The 20,470-nt window shown below is 38.8% G+C and overlaps 1 protein-coding gene across 1 annotated transcript in view; it reads left to right on the plus strand.

The window, feature by feature from the left end:
• METAP1 (methionyl aminopeptidase 1) overlaps nt 1-15,715 on the plus strand; it is a 62,784-nt gene extending 47,069 nt beyond the window's left edge. The window contains exons 7-11 of the mRNA XM_019741141.3: nt 1,286-1,424; nt 3,428-3,559; nt 5,668-5,811; nt 10,783-10,848; nt 13,858-15,715. Of these exons, the coding sequence (XP_019596700.1) occupies nt 1,286-1,424; nt 3,428-3,559; nt 5,668-5,811; nt 10,783-10,848; nt 13,858-14,021 (645 nt within the window). The 3' untranslated portion in view covers nt 14,022-15,715. The remainder of the gene's footprint in view (nt 1-1,285; nt 1,425-3,427; nt 3,560-5,667; nt 5,812-10,782; nt 10,849-13,857) is intronic.
• The last annotated feature ends 4,755 nt before the right edge of the window (nt 15,716-20,470 follow it).

The following is a 20,470-nucleotide window of genomic DNA, read 5'->3' on the forward strand; positions in this document are numbered from 1 at the left end:
CTGTCATCATACGCATGAAAATCATAAAGATTTACTAAATTATTAAGTATGTTAACGATGTTTATATCCACTGCCTTTGTGGGGATGCTGAAGCTGGTACTGTATTGTAAATTGGGGCAACTCTTTTGAAAGGCAATTTGACAGTGTGTCTTGAGCATAGTAATGTTCATAAAGACTTTACATTCACAGTTTTATAAATTGTGGTTTTTGATGATTATTCCATATTTTATAAAATACGTAGTATGCAGTACTTGCATTTTGACTGCTTCCTATGGTCCATGTGCGCTTTTGTGTGCTTCTTTTACTAACTCGTTTAATCTCCCCAACTACTCCACGGGGTAGATGCTACTAGCATCTCTGTTTTATAGATCAGGAAACTGAGGCCAGGGAGAGGTTAAGTTGCCCAAGATTACCTAGTTTGTGATGGAGTTGACATTCAGTCAAGACAGTCTGCTGTGAGAAATACAGAAGTATCTTGTAAGCAGGGCAACAGTGATAGGCATGTAGTTATTGGCAAGGAGGAATGTGTTTTGTAATTGAGGAAACAATTTAAATTTCCAAGAATAGTGGAATTGTCAATAAAATTATAGCGTATTCCACAAATTGTACTATGTGCAACTATTTAAAAATTACTAGTCTGAAGACTATGTGGCAGTGTGGAGAGAAAAATTATATATGGTATGACTACCGCTGTATAAAAACATCTAAGTAAAATAAGACTTGTTATGGAAAACCGGACCATTTTCTTAGAAGTTCCTTTTGTTGTTTATTCCGCATGACTGTAGTGATTAAAATATCCCTGGAAGTACTTTACCATTTCTTAATTATACTTGTATTCATTTTTTGGTCATAGGGATATAGCGATATAGGCTTGTTTCTATATAAGAAATTATAATTACAGTAAAAGTGCATGCTAACATTTACTTTAAATAGTATTTTACTTTAATATATTTTTCATAAGAAGTAGTTCATTCTAAACTAGAGTCTTCAATTTGTATATATTTGTAAATATTTGTAATATGTGAATTTGCTTTTCTTTTGCAATTATCAATATATTGGTTTGCCTACAGTCTATTTCACTGGCACAAATGCTGTTGTATACTGTTTCAGATCATATTTACTGCTATTTCTAACATAAAATATTAAACAAATTCTTCATTAGGAGCATCTGTATGACAAATGGTTTATCATTTTTCAAATTTTAAAATCCAGTTGATTGCAAACAGATTAATTTTTTTCTTTTACATGTTCCAAATTATTTTCTCTGTATTTTAATTTATTGTAGGCATGCATCACCAGAAATTGCTATCCTTCTCCCTTGAATTATTATAATTTCCCAAAGTCTTGTTGTACTTCAGTGAATGAAGTGATCTGCCATGGAATTCCAGACAGACGGCCCTTGCAAGAAGGTGATATTGTTAACGGTAAGAAATATGTAAGTGACTTTTGTCACCATGAGCAAAGAAACAGCAAGGTTTTGGGAGTCTGATAGAGACTTGTGTTTTCTTCAGTTGCTTCTTGTCTTTAACTTACCCTTTTTCATATTTAAAATTTTAAACAAATCTGTGGAAACCTTTTTTATGGTTTTAAGATACTGCTTTAAAAATACTTCTAGTATGATGTGTTTGGTGTGTATGTGATTGGGGAATAGGGGAAAGATGTCAGTGAAATGTGGAAGTAATGTTGATGCAAATGGTATATTTTTCCTTTTTCTTTTAGTCCATTAATGAGTTTTTTATTTCAGTGGTTTTTTTTTTTTTTTCAGTTTCTTTCTTTTTAATTAATTATTTTATTTAAATATGGTTGACATACAGTCTTATACTGGTTATAGTAGTTTCGATTGTACAATATACGGATTCGACATTTACATACCTTACAATGTGATCAGCCCAGTATGCTAGTAATCTGTCATGTGTAAACAGGTGAAACCATACGGTTATTTCTTTCTCTGCCTGACCTACTTCACTTAGCATGATACCCTCTAGGTCCATCCACATTGTCGCAAATGGCAAGATTTTATTTTTTTTATTGCATAATCCATTGTGTGCGTGCGCGTGCACACACACACACACACACACACACCACATGTTCTTTATCCATTCATCATCTATCTATGGACACTTAGGTTGCTTCTGTATCTTGGCTATTGTAAATAATGCAGCAATTCCACTTCTGGGTATTTATTCAAGAAAACGAGAATACTAATTCGAAAAGGTATAGGCACCCTTCTGTTCATTGCAGCGTTATTTACAGTATTTGTTAATGGTTTTGAAGATATCAGGGCAGGCTTTTTGATAGATAAAGAGAAATCCTTAGTAATATATGAAGACCTTAAGAAAGGTGAAAATTCAGCAGAAGTGCCTTTCTTTATGTAGGGAGTTCATAAAACCGCTTTAAGGACCACTATGTTAAGCTATCTTGGGAAGCTGCAAGTGCAGAGGAAGATGCTGTCCAGACATTTTCCTCTGTGATTAAAAAAAACTGATGAAGGTGGCTCCCCTAGATGGTAGTTTTCATATTGCTGAACTTGGTCTCTTTAGTAATCAGGACCTACATATCCAACAAAGAAGCGTGAGCCCAAGTGTTCAAGGCTGCAGGGAGTGTACTGACCTTGATGCTGGCTGTGAATGGTAGTGGAGACACTGTTTTTATTTGGATTGTTACTGTTTTAGGTAGGGTATCTAGCTGCATAAAGTGCCATAGATTTGGAGGGGTCTTCCCAACCTTGTTTTTTATATAAACCCTGTTTTATTTTATTACATGCATAATGCATGAGGTTTTTCAGGAATGTAATGTGTTGTGCTAAAGCCAAGACACCTGTACTGCGATATTGTAGTTTGATTGAAAATTCATGGTTTAAAAATACTCATTTCATGTACTCTTTAATATCCATTTAGTGTATTATAATGGTGTATTCTTCAGCATGGGGGCAAAAAAAGGATGAATATTCACAAATAAGTGAAAGACAAATGAGTTTTTAAAAAATAAGTGTAGAATAGTGGGAGTTTTTCTATTTATTGATTCACTAGGAGGAGGAAAAACTCGTTGAAGATAGTAAGTTAAAGCAGTATGTCAGATGTAGCAAAGTCCTCCATGTAATGTTATTAACGTAGGTTATTGATCTTGCATGAATGTATCCCGGACGCGTTTTACTTCTGCCACAAGTGATCTAATTACTACTATAAGAGTATAAAAGCCCACTGTCTGGCTTATACTGCATGACCATGTCCCTGTCCTCCACAGTGAGTTTAGTTACATTGTAGATAGGCGTGTCTGGAAATAACTGTGTATCCATTGGTGTCTTAATTTGAGAATGTGGAAGTTATCTTTCTTGTTAAACTGTTTGATGCTGTCATGTTGGAGATACGGGACTTAAATTTTGAAATACAAACAAACTTGGTCTTTATATTTGCACATTTTTTTGCAGTGGACATTACTCTTTATCGCAATGGTTATCATGGGGACCTGAATGAGACGTTTTTTGTTGGAGATGTGGATGAGGGAGCACGGAAACTGGTTCAGACCACGTATGAGTGCCTGATGCAAGCCATCGATGCAGGTGAGCCTCAGCTGCTGTGTGTTGATGGGCCTCTGAGGACTCGTCATGCACATGTGCTCTTTGTCCCGGCCGGCTTTGCTCTCCCCGACCTGAGTTAGGTTTGGGTTTTAACAGTAATGGTTTAAGGATGATTTGGAATCCCTTCCGGAGGATGGGCCAAATGATTGCCAAAAAAAAGAGTCCACCTATCATCAATAAAATATTGGACAGGACAGGATTCTTCAACAAACATACAGTTATTGCTAATAAGTTAGAGCCATTACTTTTATTGTTTTTAGTTCATTTAACTTGCATGAGAGATGATGGAAATTTTTACTAATTTAATGAAGTTGGAGGAATGAAAATGAAAGCATGCGATGTTTTCATGTATCAATATGTGAGGTTTCTTTTTACTTATTTTTCACTGAGTTGATTGTTTGCAAACTTTAATATTCCCAGTGGTTGGTATTGTGTGATGAGAATGTCAGGGTTTCGTTTCTCATTTGTGGAAGCCTTAGTTTTAAATAATTTTTAGGGTTTCTGCCAGATGATGTGTTCAATGTTTATATCCTTTTTGCTTCTTTCTGAGTTGATTGAAATAACCAGACAGCTGGAATGTTGTTTTACAAAGAAACAGGAATAAAACTTGCCAAGAAACGATCAGAAACCAACGTCTTCATTACAGTTAGCAAGGAAAGAACAAAAGCTGCTTAATCTCTGGAAAGTGTTATTAACAGCTTTGTAGTTTCATTCCTGCCCCCCACTTCCCACTACTTTGGCTGCCTGACATGGTGCAGAACACGCAGAGCTTGACCAGTTGTTGAAATTAGCCTTCTAGAATAGGGCTTCTCGGCTTACACGTTCATGGCACTTTGAATCAGCTCGTTCTTCATTGTAGGGGCCTTTCTTTCTATGCACTGTGGGACGCTCAGCAGCGTTCCCGCTCTCTCCCCACTAGATGCCAACTGTACCACCACTCCTAGCTGTGGCAGCCAAAACTAGCTCCAGGTGTTAGAGTGCACCCTTGGGACCAGAATTGCCGCTGGTTTGAGAATTGGGGAGGAACTCTCCCCTCTCATCCTTCCTCATTACTGAAGAGGGATTTTCTTTATTGTATACGGTGCAACATGGCTTCAGATTTTGCTTTTCTCTCCACTGACTGGAGCTGATAGGAAGGTTTGGGTGGGGATGCAAGAAAATCGTTGTGAATGTCAACGTGGCTCCTCAAAACCATTAACCTCCCCCCCCCAAAAAAAAAAAAAAGTCAAGCTGGAATATCTGGTTAAGAGCAAGAAAATGTTAATTAAAGTGATTCTTTGAGCTGTTTGTCCAGAAATGGATTGGCTGGAGAAGATATGTTGTACCCAAACCTAAGGTTGGAAATCAGGCAGAGTAGGAGACTGGTGGCAGTCGGAGGCCGCTGAGAACCATGGCTGTATTTCCCCGGGTCTGGCAGGGCCCTGCTCCTGGGGTCCCAGTGCTAGGAGAGCCAGAACAGCGATGAAAACCACTTCTTCTGTTTTGGTTTTTATTGAAACAGAAGTAAATGTCATAAAAATTAAAGGGTATCAAAAATATAGTGAGAGGTACCTTTCTGTACCCTACCCCCAGGACCAGGAGCTTCTGCAGAGGCAGCTATGAATAACTTGAGAACCACTTTTACGGGGATAAAGAAGCCCAGGGGAAGTAATTGTTTGAGAAGTTGACCAGACTGAAACTCAGAACAAGTTAGGTTACTTTTTGGACATTCCTTTCTCTCCTGGTGTTTTTTCCTCTTACCTCTTCTGTTCCCTTTAATGGAATGTAGCACACTTGACCTTAGGGAAAGAAAGGAAGAGGAGTGTGCTTTCCATTCTCGTTTATGTAGGAAGCCAGAGGTGCCTCCCCCAGCCCCTTAGCACTGCGCATGTGTCCTCCTTTTCCACGTCAAAGGAAGCACAGGTTCTACGAGTTAGAGTGTCAGCTTTGCCATTTACTGGTAGTGTTGCCTTTCTGGGCTTCAGTTTCTCACCTGGAAGTTTCAGCAGGTGGGCATATAAGCATTCAGAAAACTTCCTGGCACATAGGTAGCAATTGCTTAGTAAATGTTGTTACTACTTTTTGTCACAAGTCTTCTCCTTTCCTTTCAGTGAAACCTGGCGTTCGTTACAGAGAACTGGGAAACATTATTCAGAAGCATGCCCAAGCAAATGGCTTTTCAGTTGTTCGAAGCTACTGTGGGCATGGAATTCACAAGCTTTTTCATACAGCCCCCAATGTACCCCACTATGCCAGTAAGTACTGTCCCAAGATTTGGTATTTGCCAACCATTTATTTAACAAATATTTATTCAGACATTTAATAGGACATACTATTTTATATTTATTACAGTAATATATTGGCTGTTATAAATAGACCCCCGCAAGTGTATATTTGCTCTAACATAATACATGTTCATATGTTCATCTTGCTTACATAACAGTCCACAAAGCACGTATGTTTGGTCTTTGTGGGATCATGGGGCAGTTATTCTGTATTCCAGGCTTTGTCATATTCAACCTATAGCTTTCAAGGTCACTTTGGGAGTTGCCCTTCTAATCTGTAGATATTGGGGAGGAAGGAGAGAAGCATGGGTATGCTTGGGAGGTTTTAATGGGCCAGCCTGGAATCAGCATAATCACTACCTTTCCTTTTCACTGGCAGGAATTCAGTCACATGGCTATACTAACTGCAAGGGAGTTTGGGAAATGTCATCTAGCTGAGTACTCTGGGAAAAAAGTAAACTGATTTTTGTGAACCAACAACCTGTACCACATGTCTAGCCGTCACTATTCTGATTCCTTAAATGAAATTGGTTCAGCTTCATTTCATTTGAGAACTTAGCGTATGTCAGATACTGTACTATTTGTGGGGAATAGGCAAAGTACCTTTCCTCAAGTTGAGTGCTGTTGGATAGAATAACAAAGGAAGTGTACGACAATCAGTGTCTTCCGACAATCAGTGTCTTCCGGAAACCTTTTCTCTTGGAGAGATAAAACATGCAGGAATAAGTCTTGTTACTCACTGCTAGAAATGAAAGCTGTCCACAATAAGTGACCTAAGAAGGAATTTCACAAATATATATGAGCCACTGCTAAATGGACGCTGTCATGTATCTGTGCTTAATGTTCTCTGTCCAGTAGTAGGGAATGGCACCTACCCTAGAACTGTTCTTAGGATTGAGTTAATACATGGAAAGCACTTAATGTTAACTTACTTTTGGAGGGACAACGATGATATACATCATCTCATTTGATCATCACAACTCTATGAATAATTTCTTAGCCCTGTTTTTAAAAGCAGTTTCTGTGTTTAGAGAAGTTATTTATTTATTCAAGTTCACGCAGACTAGTAAATAAATGCCAAGGTGAGGATTGGTACCTGGGTTCTGTCTGGCTTTCCATAGTCAGTCTTTTCTCCTGTACTTTTTTTTAAATTAAAGTTTATTGGAGTGACAATTATTAGTAAAGTTACATAGATTTCAGGAGTACAATTCTGTATTACATCATCCATAAATCCCGTTTTGTGTTCACCACCCAGAATCAGTTCTCCTTCCATCACCATATATTTGTCTCCTGTACATATTGCTGTCTAGTAAGGACCGAAACAATTTGGCGCTCCGTCCTGTGAGAGAAATAAAGAATGATTGAGATTTGGTTTGGTGGAGAAGATGAGGAAGAGCATTCCACGTGGAGGGGAAACTTCTGGTTGAGATTGAACAGACACACAATAGAAGCTTGGCTGAGTGTTATGTGTGAAGAACTAGTAATGGGCAGTGCCAGACCTGGAATATTTGACTTAATTTGTGGGATTTGCAGAAACATTCTTGGGCAGAGGAATGGCAAGGTGAAGTTGCTGTTTTGGGAAGAAATTTAGCAGGGGGTCTGCAGTATATTAGAGGTGCGAGCTGGTGTGGCTGGTCAGCCAATGCACTGCTGCAGTGGTCCAGGTATGAGGTAGTAAAACCCTACATGTCAATAGTTGTGAAGGAAAAGGGAAATGAAAAACCTCTCCATTAGGAGCTGGAGAAGTCACAGTATCTGACATAGATCAATAAGCATTTATTAGCAGACCACATAATTCTTTTTATTTAAGCTGTGAGTTGTGCCTAAAATAAAAGCTAGTGAAGGAGGAATATTTTTCTCCCAGTCCCCAAATGATGTAAATGATGTTGGATCTGTCGAGTTTCTGGGTGTGGGCCCAGATCATGTCTCGTGAAGCCAAAGAATGGACACACGGACCCAGGAGAGGCAGAGTTGTAAAGAAAGATAGTTTATTAGAGGCAGGAGAAGAGGTTGCAGCTCCCAAGCAGGAGGGTTACCCGAAACTGGGAAGCCCAGTGACTGAGACAAAAGCTCTTACTTTTATACCTTCCCCTGCCTGTTTGGGGAAGGGGGCTGGAGCCTTCTAATGGAATTTGTCTGTTAGGTTTGTCCTGAAGGGATTAATGAACCAACCCATTCCTATCTATCAGATCTGCTCCTTTGTCCAGCCAACAGGGATTTGAGATAATTTATTAACCTCAAGGTGTATTCTCATGTCTCTGTCCTGGAGTGAAGGAGACTTTCCAGAACCTGGAGTTTCAGGATATGGCTGCTTTTTTGTTTATTCCATCATGGGCCCCCCTGTCACCTAGCAGTCATACTAACTAACCTGTCTCACTAGCAACAGAAAATTAGTAGTTGACTTCATTCCTTGCTGGTAATCTCTGTGATCACCTGATGTGCATTTCCTTTAACAGAATGGAAGTAGCTATTCTGATTACAGTGGTGTGCATGCATGGTGCGTGCGTGCGTGTGTGTAAGTAAAAAGAGTGTGTACAGTGAGGGAATGAAAAATGTGACCTTTCAGAGGTGACAAACTCAGGTTTAGGTATGGATTACATGAAGAGAGACTGTTTGAAGAAGGTAGAATGTGAGGGAGAAGGGGATATGCATCAATGATGATGGTGTCAGCTGAATATGGTGTCACTGATGTACGAGTACGAGAGATGCCACTTGAATTTCTTTTTAAACTATTTAACTAGAAATAAAAAAACAATTCTGAAAAAAGAAGCAAGGACCAGTAGGTGTACTTCATTTCACACATTTGATATATTTATGAACAGTCAAGTGTATACTGCGTTTGTATAAACCAGGATATGTTGTGATCACTTTGGAGAAGTGTTAAAGGAAGCTGAGTCTTTGTGGAGCAGAGGCCTTTTGAAATGTAAATGATCTCTTCTTTGGCTTGTAACTCCATATTCCTAACCAATGGAGGGGAGGGTGGAACCAGGAAATTGTTGTGTAACTTCCCCCCACCCCTTTGTATGCAAGAGAAGTAAGTCCTTCTTAAATGAGAGTTCATTTGCTTCCTTATTTAAGTTATTAATGGTTGGGAAGTACTGATGATAATACCCCACATTTAGAATGCATATTACAATAATTTTGTGAGGTAGATGATAGAACACGTAAAATTTTTTAAATTTTAAATTGTTTTAAAGTACTTAGCATAGTGTCTGCAATAGTGTAGTGACTACTCAGATAATGTGTGTTGGTTGAAATCTGTTGAGAAACTGAAACCATGAGTCGATGTGTGGGAGTTGTAACTTTTCTTGAATAATGAATCAGTGGCAGAAACAGGAGTGGCACTTTGATTCTCTGTGTCAATGCTGCCCAACAGAACATATGAGACACATACATAATTTAAAAATTTCTAGTGAAAGTAAACAGCAATAGCTGAAATTGATTTTAATAGTGTATTTTATTTAATCTGTTAAATTCAAACTGACAATTTCTACATTAGTGAATGTAAAAGTTATTGAACTATATCACATGTTTTTTTGTCTTTGAAATCGGCATATTTTTATATGACCAGCCACTTTTCAAGTGCTGAGTAGCCACCTGCATCCAGTGCTGCTTTATTAGACGGCACAGCTCTAGGTTTCTCTCTCCTTTTTTCTTTGCATGACACCACACTGACACTCTTGACATTTTTTTGTTGTTGTTGATATCCACAGAGAACTGGGCTGATGGTGTATATATAGTAAATTCTTGTCACTTGGAGAGAAAATTCATGAAATTAGAAATAATTTCAGATTTTATAACAAGTTAGAAACTCCAAATTTGGAATTTGCAATAAGTGTATTTTAGCAATACCTAAGGAGGTGGAATGCAGCATGATAGGTATTCACAAGGAAGGATGTATAAACATGTGTGTGAGATTAGACTATACCTAGCAAGCATGGCGTTTAGAAGATTCAGCCTCAGTGGACACGTGTCATTCATTACCGATGTCGCCATCATGAAAACTGGCAATCTGACCAAGAAACCCTGAAAGATAGTGCTTTTGCCCTCTGCTGGTCAGGCCGAGTAAATGCAGGCATTCTTTTACTGGGGTTCTTAACAGTTCTTGTTTTTCTAATTTGAAATTTAAACTGGCTCTCCATTTTTGTCTAAGTTTATCTAAAGAGACCTACCCCTATTTTAAAATTTTGGCCTTTTTTGGGGGTGGAATGGCAGGCCTGGACACTTTAATTCATGGTTATATTTCTCATGATGGTTCTGAAAAATTCTCTCATAAGTGAACTTGGACAAAAGCTAAAAAAGTATTTGGAGGGAGAAATGGAATTGCTGTTTTCAAATAAAAAGGAATAGTTTTGTCAGCATTTAAGAGGTTAATAAGTAGTTCCCCTTTGGAGATAAGAAAAAGAAGACAATATATAAAACTTAATGAAAATCGGCAATTGTTTCTGTGGGCCGTGTCCCTTCCCTCACCCCACATCCACACACACCCCACCCCCAACCACCCAAGAGGTTGGAGACTTCTGGCATAATTTGAAACACCTGTTGTTCTCCTTTAAACTGTTATACCTGGATGAGTAATGGTACTTTGCTTGGTTCCATGATTGCAATTCTAATCCTATTGTAACATAAATGGTGGCACTTTTTCTTTTGTAGAAGTGATAACCACGAAATCTAGCCTACGGATATTCCTGTATTTTCCTAAAGAAAACATAGGCAGGATGAAATATGCCTAGGACAGTATTTGCCCGAAAGTAGGTGGTTATCAGTAGAATACCTGTCTGTTGAATTATTTAAGTAAATAGAATCAGGAGAGGATAAAGTAATTAATATAAGAATCACTGATGGGAATATAAGTTGTGTACTCTTTCCATTGAGCTGTTCAACAATCCACTGTTGGGTTTTTTTTCCTATGTTTTGAGATTTTTTTTCCTTTAATTTCAGAAAATAAAGCAGTTGGAGTGATGAAGGCGGGCCATGTATTTACAATTGAGCCAATGATTTGTGAAGGTGAGAAACTAGGATGCTGTAATATTCTTTAATTGAATTTTTATTTACTTGTTGTTACTCATGATCAGATTGGTAGTCTGCATCACTTAATTTCTTTTTGCTTTATTTCCTCTGCCTGTCCCATCTCAAACTTGATTCAGTATCATGTAGAGAACTGAAAATTGTGAGGGTTGGCAAGAATGCAGTACTTTCTACATGGTAATTCTCCTGCTGTCAGTAGATGCCGAAGTACTTGAATCCTGGTCCCTTTCCATGTAGATTGTGTCAAAGGGAGCATTGTAATAATTAGGAGCCTCCATCAAGCATGTGTAGAAATTCTTGCTTGGGGGGTAGGTTGGGAGGGTGGGGAGGAGGGAAAAAGTAGAGCCACTCAATTTGAGGCACAGTTTCATGATTTAATTCTCCCCAACTTATGAGGTAGGTGCTGCCCCATTATACCGAAGAGCAGACTGATCCTTGAAGAGGTTAAGTAACTTGCCTATAGTCACTGAGCTAGTTACATGGGACAGTTCGTTGGACTCTAACATCCTGAGCTGTTCTGCCTCTTCAGGGTCTGCACTCATGTTGTCAGGTGACATCATGCAACTGTTGTGGAGAAAGCACAGCACAGTTCTCACTCTTTGTGACAGGCAAGTGGCAATGATGATAGACTCTGTGTCACGATTAGAGCCCTTCACTGAGATGTCAGAGTGACAACTGGAGCCTGCTTCATGAAGCCTTCCCTTCCTTTTCTGTTAGTTCTTTGTTGAGATTAGGGGCTGCAGAGTAAGGCAGTATTAGTAGGTACTGTGTCCTGGGCGCCGTGTTAATGGATAACTCTCTGGATCTTTCCAGTCATTTTTATAACCTAATCTTGAGAGTGACAGTTGGTCACTTCTACCAGATTCTGTTCCTTAGAAGTGAGTCCAGTCCACACTCAGGGGGAGGAGGGGAGCATTGAAGGTTGTTTTAGAGGCTGCCGACTACTAATCTGAACTGAGCGGTCTGCTCAGTTGAAGCTCACTCTGCTGGTCTTGGACCCTGGCTGTGAAATCCTAACCTGGCGACTGGACAGTGCGCAGCCTTCTTAACCTGATCTTTTGTAAAATCTTTATCCTGCCCACTCCCTGGGGCTGCTCTAAGAATTAAGTGAGATGGGCTGGCCCGGTGGTTCAGGTGGTTGGAGTACTGTGCTCCTAACGCCAGGGTTGCCGATTTGATTCCCACATGGGTTGGTGAGCTGCACCCTCTATAGCTAAGATTGTGAACAATGGTTCTCCCTGGAGCTGGGCTGCTGTGAGCAGCCAGAGATCGGTGTGAGCTGCTATGGGCTGCTGAGTGCTGCCGTGGGCTACCGTGAGCTGCTGTGAGCCACCAGCAACCGACTGCCTCAGCCAGGGGGAGCACAAGGCTCCTAATACTAGCATGGGCCAGGGAGCTGTGTCCTACACGACTAGACTGAGAAACAACGGCTTGAACTGGAGGAGGAGGAGAGGCACAAGAAAGGGGAGGCCAAAAAAAAAAGAATTAAGTGAGATGATTTATATTAACATACAGTGTCTTGTAAGATATTGTTTTTGTTGTCCTCATAGAATAAAGTTCTTATCATGTGCAACCAATTGCAAGGGCAGTAAACAATATTAGTAGAGAAAGGCAAGACAGTGAGAAGAAAGTGTTTTTTTGTTTACATACCTATTTTCATCAACTGGCACCTGGGTGGTAAGACATAATGTGATATTTACAGTGGTAAGCAAATAATTTTCTATAGATCCTGTTCATATAATCAGCAAATTGTAACACTGATATATTTCAGTGTAATTCAGGTAGGCTAAATCCCAGTTACAAAGTCTCACATCCAAAGAGGAATTTGAATTTCCTCAGAATAGCAGCCAAATATATTTGTCTTGATATTAATAACCTGTTTTAGTAGATCACAATAAAATCAAAGTATTATGTCTGAAATCCATTTGTGAAAAGGTCATTCACTGCATTGAAAAATAACCATTTACTCATCTTTAGGTGTTTGACAAAGCATGAGTTAACTTTCTTTAAGCTACTTCATATTTTCTTTTTAAACTGGGATTTAATTTTGCAAAAGTAGGTTACTTTAGTGCAGAGTTTATGTTCTGGAATTTGTCTGAGACAGTGAGATCCAATCTTCGATAAAGATTACTAAAATGAAGAATGTATTGAGTTTTTGACATGTAATTTGGAGACGAAGTCTGTAAACACGTACTTTTATAGTAGTAGTATCCAGAATTGCATAAGGTTCTTATTTCCCCTTTGCCTCCCCTACCCTCCTTCTCTCTTTCTCTAGTGTGGCATTGTTTTTTCATTGTTCCCCAGCTTGTTTCACTGTCCCTTCATTTCCTTTCTCTAGTTTCAATCCCTCTCTGTCCCATTCTGTCTCATGATTTCTTTATTCTCTAGCCAATCCCTGTTTCTTTCTCTTTGTCCTGTTTTGGTGACAGGCATGTGGTGTACAAAAATTTCACAGTATAATCTGTTCTCACCATCTGTGTGCCTGCCATTTTACAGTTATATCAGGAATTAAATGCTGTAATAAAAGCCTAAAAAGTTATATTATTTCCTTAGCAATATAAATTGGTTATCGTTTTATCTGGTCAGATGCCAGAGTTATACCAGGAAAGAACTACATTCATTCATTCAGTTTTTTTTTACTTGTAGTTTTGTGATGAGTAGCTTCAATATATTTTCTAAAATGAAATCCAGTGCCCTTATTTTGGAGATAGCATCTTTATTTGATATTTGGGAAGTACAAAAAATGTGAAGTTATAACACACCTGACGTAAATTTAAATATCATATCATTACTTCATTGAACTAAAGACCAAAATGAAGTTGGAAAGGCTTTAGTGGAAACAGTTGAAGTATAAATAAGAATCTTAATAGGGAATTTTCTAATTGGTTTTCTGTGATATCTAAGGATATAGGAGTACAAGCAAATACACTTACCTAGCACTGATTTAGAAAACTGAGTGATGGATTTAAGAAATTGTTTTTGTTGAAGGCGGATGGCAGGATGAAACCTGGCCAGATGGTTGGACTGCGGTGACGAGAGACGGGAAGCGGTCAGCTCAGTTCGAGCACACGCTGCTGGTCACGGACACTGGTTGTGAAATCCTAACCCGGCGACTGGACAGCGCGCGGCCTCACTTCATGTCCCAATTTTAATTTCTCTGGAGATGGCACATCTCAGTAATACCTTCTGGCTGTACTTACACATTTTATTGAGAGTACAGAATGGAAGAGGAAGTTTTTTATTACTTGTTTTGTTTTTGACTAGAGATAAGGAAGGACGACAGCATTTGACATGTGTCCTCAAGAACTTGTCTTGGGTTTGAAAAAGCCAAGAAGATTAAAGGAAACATTTCTGAACTCCTTTCAGTGCTCCCCTGTCCCCCGCAAAAATGTCTGCACCCATTTTCTCATTTGCCCTTTGAGCACTTTTACTTAAACCTGCTTCTAGTTGCTTTTATCACTGCCACACCTGGGCCATCAAGAGCCAGCTGCTTTCCAGATGAATGTTGAAGGTGAGAATCCTTGAAACTTTAACAACATATGTTGCTTCAGACTTTTTATTATGTATGTATGGAAATATATATGTATACATTTTAAATTCCATATATATAATTACTGAACACTATGTGACCTGGGGTTTGTGTTGATTCTGCTCAGACAGGATTATATGCTGTCATAAATGGACCCATAGTTTGCAGTGATTTAATTCCCAGTTGGGAATTGGCCTCCCTTCTCCCCCATGCTAATTATTTACGCTTGTAGTTGTGTGTAAGGAAGCACTCAGTCAGTGAGACTTTTCAGTGTAGATAGACTCTGTGTCAGTGAATGGATGTGGCAAAATTCACTTTGGAAAAACGTCATTAGGTTGTTTTAAATCTAGTTAATGGCAAAAATAGCCATGCTCCAAGTAGTAGCTGGCTGTTACAAAGCATGAGAATTTTGTAATACATTGTCATTTCAGACCTCTATTTGGTCGAAATGGGAGAGAAAAGATCCCTTTCTTCCACTCTATTTCAAGGGCATACCTTGGAGATACTCAGAGAGGGGTGTAGTCAAAAATTCCAGTACTGTGTTTAGTTCTGCAGAGTCTACCAGCAGCATTTGTTGCACTGTAGAAGCTGATGAGGAAAATGGTTCTGAAATCTCTCCAGCAGTGAGCAGAGTACATTATTAGGTGGGCTGTTAGATCCCAACATTTAGTAAACCTTGTTGTGATAAGAAAGGAACTTCTTTGAAGACTAGACTGTTCCCTTGCAGTAGGGATGCAGCTCTCCTTGGTGTGCTGAAAACACACTTCACCTTTACATCGAACCTCATTAAAAATGACCTCAGCTGCCCAATATCTGTGTTCCTTTAGTTCAGTCCACATGGGAGTGGATCCAGTGAAGACAGATCAAGGTCATTGTCATTAGCGTATACTTGATTACTGGGTATCTGGTGAGTTTCTTGTAAGATAATTTGATACCACTGACATGCTATACGAGAACATCTTTCCCAGAGTGCCTCAGACCTTTATTGCTTTAAAAGAATTATGATAATGTTTTCATTACTTTTATTATTTTAATGATTTAGTAAAGTGACCGAATCTGGTACAGACTTTTGGGGGTATGTGTGTGAAGTTTTTTATCAAATTGTAATATTTGTGAATGGAATGCCTTGCAATATGAATGTTAATATAATGTCTAAAGGGAGATTAAAAAAATCTGAGTGATTATCCCGCCATGTAGTCATTAGCTTCACTGCATTTGTTTGTGATTTCAGAGGAAAGTGGTGGAAACGGGGCAGTGGATTTCACAATCTAAAATAAACTGACAACCATTTGAATAAAAATACTTTTTCAAGTTTAATGGCTGTATAAAAAATTCCAGTACTGTGTTTAGTTCTGCAGAGTCTACCAGCAGCATTTGAGATGCAACCATATTTTTGAGCGCTATGAAGCCAGAGAATGCTGAATATTTAGTGGAGCATTTTATGTACTGACCATGGAATCAACAATGTGGGCTGATTCAATGTCTATCATTAGAAAATAAGCTCAAGGAAAAAAATCCAGGTGGGAAAGATTTTTTGTTTAAAGATAAAACACTACACTGGCGATGATGTTTTTCTCGGTTTAGGAGACTTTAAAACAATCAGGGCTCTAGTCTAATTGTATATATCTAATTATAAATGTGTATTAGATTTAGATGAGAAAATATCCAGTTTCATCATTTTGCTAACTTTTCAAAATAAGTCAGTGTAGTAACTATTTTTTGTATTCACTTTTAAAGTAATCTTCCTCTGCCAGCCCCACCATCCCCACAATGGAATTATATTTAGAGGAAGGGAAACATGTTAGCCTTTTATCATCATATTATGTCTTTTGCTGATAAAATAGATTAAGGTACGTTAGAACTCATTTACCAACACCTTCATACCGCTTGCCATCCACATTTCGAAGTTAATAGGAAGTGGAGGTTTAGGAGTTTGTCATCTCATCTTGATTCTTCAGTTCTACAACCACTTCTGGTTTTTCACTGGGTTTGGTTAAAATTGAGGTCAGGATGCCCCACTTTGCTAAAGCCCCCAAATGCACTGTCCTGGTATCCGTAAGCTGTTTCTTTTTTTTAAATTCCAATTTTTTTATTTTGAAAATTTCCAAGTTTACAGAAAAAGTGAAAGTACAGTACAATGAAATCATATATCCTTTTCCTGTATTCAACAATTGTTACTTTGCCATATTTCTCCAGGTACTTTTCCTTTGAAAGAATTGTGTCACCCATGACTTCACCCATTACTATTACCGCATGTCTCTCTTAAAACATAAGGACATTTCCTACGTGATCACAATATAATTATCACACCAAAGGAATTTATTGACACTGATACAGAATTGTCTAATGTATAGTACATATTCAAACTTGATTCTCAATTTCCCCCCAAATATCCTTTAAAGCTAATCTTATTCTTTTTTTAAAACCCAGGATCCAAACCCATAACACTTGGTTGTCATGTCTGTAGTCGTCTTTACTCTGGAACAAATCTCCCACCGTTTTGGAAAAAAATGAAATTGACCTTGAAAAGCAGGCGAGTTCGCTTGTGGAAGGCTGGCTGTATTTCTCTGTTTCTCATGAGTCGGTTCAGGATAAACATTTTGGCAGAAGACTCCTTATGTAGGCTGTGGTATCTCGTTCATTGCATTACATCGGGAAGCACATAAAATTATTGTCGCAGTGTTGTCAATACAAGTGTGATCATTTGGTTTCTGGCAGATCTTTTCATTTTAAGAATATCTTTTTCATAAGCAAGTAATCTGGGAGGAGATACTTGGAGCCCATTACCATTTGGATGTCCTGTTCACTTGATGGCTTTAGCATTCATTGATAATCCTCGTCGGAATCCATTGTATTACACTGGTGGCTGCAAATTGAGACTTTCGCAATCTAGTTTTCCATCTACATTATTAGCTGGCACTCTTGCAAAGAAACACTTTTTTTTCCTCCCTCTACCCGCTTTTTATGAATATCAATGTGGGCTCATCGATTCTTTTTAAACATTCCATTTAAGTTACTGTAATGGTCCCACATTTGGTCAGCAAGACCTGTAAGCTTCTTGGTGGGTCATCTTGACCTGTGCCTGTCAATGTGAGCACTTTCTTGCTTTTTGCTGTATGAGGTGTTCTAGGGTATCATACACTTTGCCTGTTGCAGACTGGGAATTGGCTGTTTCTCCAGGGGAGGAGCCTACTTTCTTTTCTTGGGAATGGTACTTTGAAATCAAGATATGGGTGCAACTAAGGTGTCTTTATTTCTAGGCTCTTTCAGGGAACAGAGCCAGGAAATGCATTTTCTACATATCATGAGTTCCTTCTGATACTTTCCTTTCAAATCTAACATTCATCTTCCTCACCCTCCGCTGTTCCATATTTGTATCTTCCTTTTCCCATGGGGAGAACTTTGGTTTTGAACAAATCAATATTTACCTACTTGTTTGATTCTACATTTATCAATCAATTTAGTAAGTGCAAAATTTACGATTTTTATTTTTGAAACATCTCACTAAGAGGGTACAGAGTATTGGCTTAAAAATCATTTGAAGTAATTAAATTTGATCCTACTGTATTCTAAATTTCATAAACCATGAGCTACTTTTTAACAATGAATGCAGTGAATCTTGAGGGGCAGAACATATAGTAGGAGGGGGTTGGGTATTTTAGTGATCTGGGAGTTCGAAATGTTGGAACTGTCTGAGATAATGGGATAAGATTCGATTTACACTTGATGGTGTTTGACCTCTAAGCTCTAGCTACAATGATACATGACTCATTTTCCAGTATAGTAGGAAAAACACCTGGACATTCATGTTTTAGGAACAAATTGTTTCATAATCAGTGTAGGCTGCAGTCTGCTAGTATTCTAAAAATTACTCATGTGTTTTGTTTCATTTTAAAAATGAGCATCTAAGGTCGGCCTAGCAGCACACACTCTATGTGTGGAAATTCTCTGGCCCCACTGTTTGAACTCCAAGGGGCAAGCAGCTTTAGGCGGCAGCCTCCTTTACTTCTTCTTTTTGGTGCTAAGTATGGAAATGAAAAACAGTGATTTGCATTTGGTTATTTTGCTAAAGAGAGCAGAGATAAGATGGCATTGGATACCTGTTGTCTGCTGCTGCTCCTTTTGGGCACTGGGTGAGCAACAGTAGAACTGTCTCTATGGCAGTTCCGTGGTTATATTAAAAAGGTGTCAACACTGGTACACGTTAGTAAATGCCCAAAAGTCACTATGTGGAACACTCAAGAAGAGCTTCCTGGAAAGATTTTCACTTAACCACTGTGACACTTGTTATATAGTTCAACGTGTTTTAATAATTTTTCCAGCTTTTTACTATGATAAAGCTTTTAGAGTAATTGCTCCCATCTCTTGGGTGATTAGCTCTTTATTGTCACTCCAGCCTCCTCATCCCACTCCCAACAACAAACACATGCCAATACGGGACTTACTTTCCAAAACGTGTGGGCACATTTGTACCACGGTGTCATGAGAAGCGTGCAGGACCAACACTCAGCTCTTATTTCTCCAGTTTGTTCACTGGGTGCATAGCCAGGAGGATGAGTCACCAAACTTCTCTGTAGAGCTCTCCTGTCTGTGGGATGATACCAGGACTTCGCAACTGTTTTATTCTATCCCAGGGGTGCCAAAAAAATGTGTACACGTGACATGTATTCATCTTTTGTTACTGGTATATATTGAGTATTACAATTTTAATACAGTTTTTTCCTTTCTTAAGATGTGTGTACATTTTTTTGGCACTCTCTGTATACAGTGTGACTGCAAAGCCAGTTTGCTTTATTTCAGTAGTTGAGTGAGAGGTCAACAAAATTCAGGCTAGAACTTGTAAAACTTTATTAGTAATACGAGCCCTGGGTAATTATGAGGTTAAAAATAGCCAAGGATAAGAACTTTCAGTATTAAAATGTAGACTCGAGAAAGAGATCAGCATTTTTTTAAGCAAATTTCTACTGTTTTAACATAGCTTGATGTTTCTGGTATTTCATGTCTAAACTAGAGGTAGTTCTGTGGTGGGTTAGCACTCCTTTCTTGATAGGAACGTGCATGTTTACCTCATTTCAAGGAATTATGTTGTGGTATCCAGTTTGATAAAAATCAATCTGCTTAAAAGCCCATCCCATTTGCTTTGTTCCTATAAAGAAAAGTTCCACCAAAAGAGATTGGCATAATGGAGGATTTTGTATGTCTCTGTTCACTTCATAGTTGTTCCTCTAAAGACACGATTTCCTTATTATAGTTCTATGCATGTATTATCTATATAACTTTTTTCCCCCAGTACAAGTTAAGTCTTTTATTTTCCCAGGGAAAAGATGGGAAGGGAGAGGGTCAGCATGTGTGTTACACAATGTTAGCAAGTGGAAGTACCCGGCACAGCAAAATCAACCATCAGAAGTGGGGCTCAGTTCCCGCAGTTCTGAAATGAGGGGAAGGGATCAGGGAAAGAACAGACAGGTACATACTTTCCTATCCTTCCTCCCCGCTCTCCCCCCCCGCCAAATTCAAGCTTTCACACAAAGCTTTGGTTTCTAGCAGCAAACATGGAGTTCCATTTGTTCGTCCAATCTTGTGGCTACTTTGACATAAATTTCTTGCACCTGCGTAAAACTTCCTGAGTGATTTGGATATACATTCATCTTCCCTTAGTTGGTCTCCTGACCTACTTTCAAAATGGAAGCCCCTCTCGTTGCTTCTCTTTACCCTAGGATTAGAGATTAAAGTAGTCTTGATCTACCCAAATGCAGCAATCTAAGTGTTCGGTATGAGTAACATACCAAGGAATGGTCTTGACTTGGGAGAATGGGAACAAGGGATGGAGTATTAGCTTCTTCAGGGTTTCTGCACAAATCATTTGAGTTGGGGAAGCACCCCACAAATTAATGTATATGTGTGGGCTTTGGTGGGGGCGGTGGATAGGAGGTAGGGTATAGTAGTCAAGTTGTTAGGACAGAAGATCTGGTCCAAAATAGAGGAAAGGGAAACAAAAGGAAGGTTGGTTCAAGACCCCCACTTCAAGAAGAGGGATCCTCAAGTTTACGTTTCAGATCATTTTTGACTGGT

This window comes from Rhinolophus sinicus, chromosome 1, assembly GCF_057876585.1.
Source record: "Rhinolophus sinicus isolate RSI-liver-muscle chromosome 1, RSI-T2T, whole genome shotgun sequence".
In the NCBI taxonomy this organism is placed as follows: domain Eukaryota; kingdom Metazoa; phylum Chordata; class Mammalia; order Chiroptera; family Rhinolophidae; genus Rhinolophus; species Rhinolophus sinicus.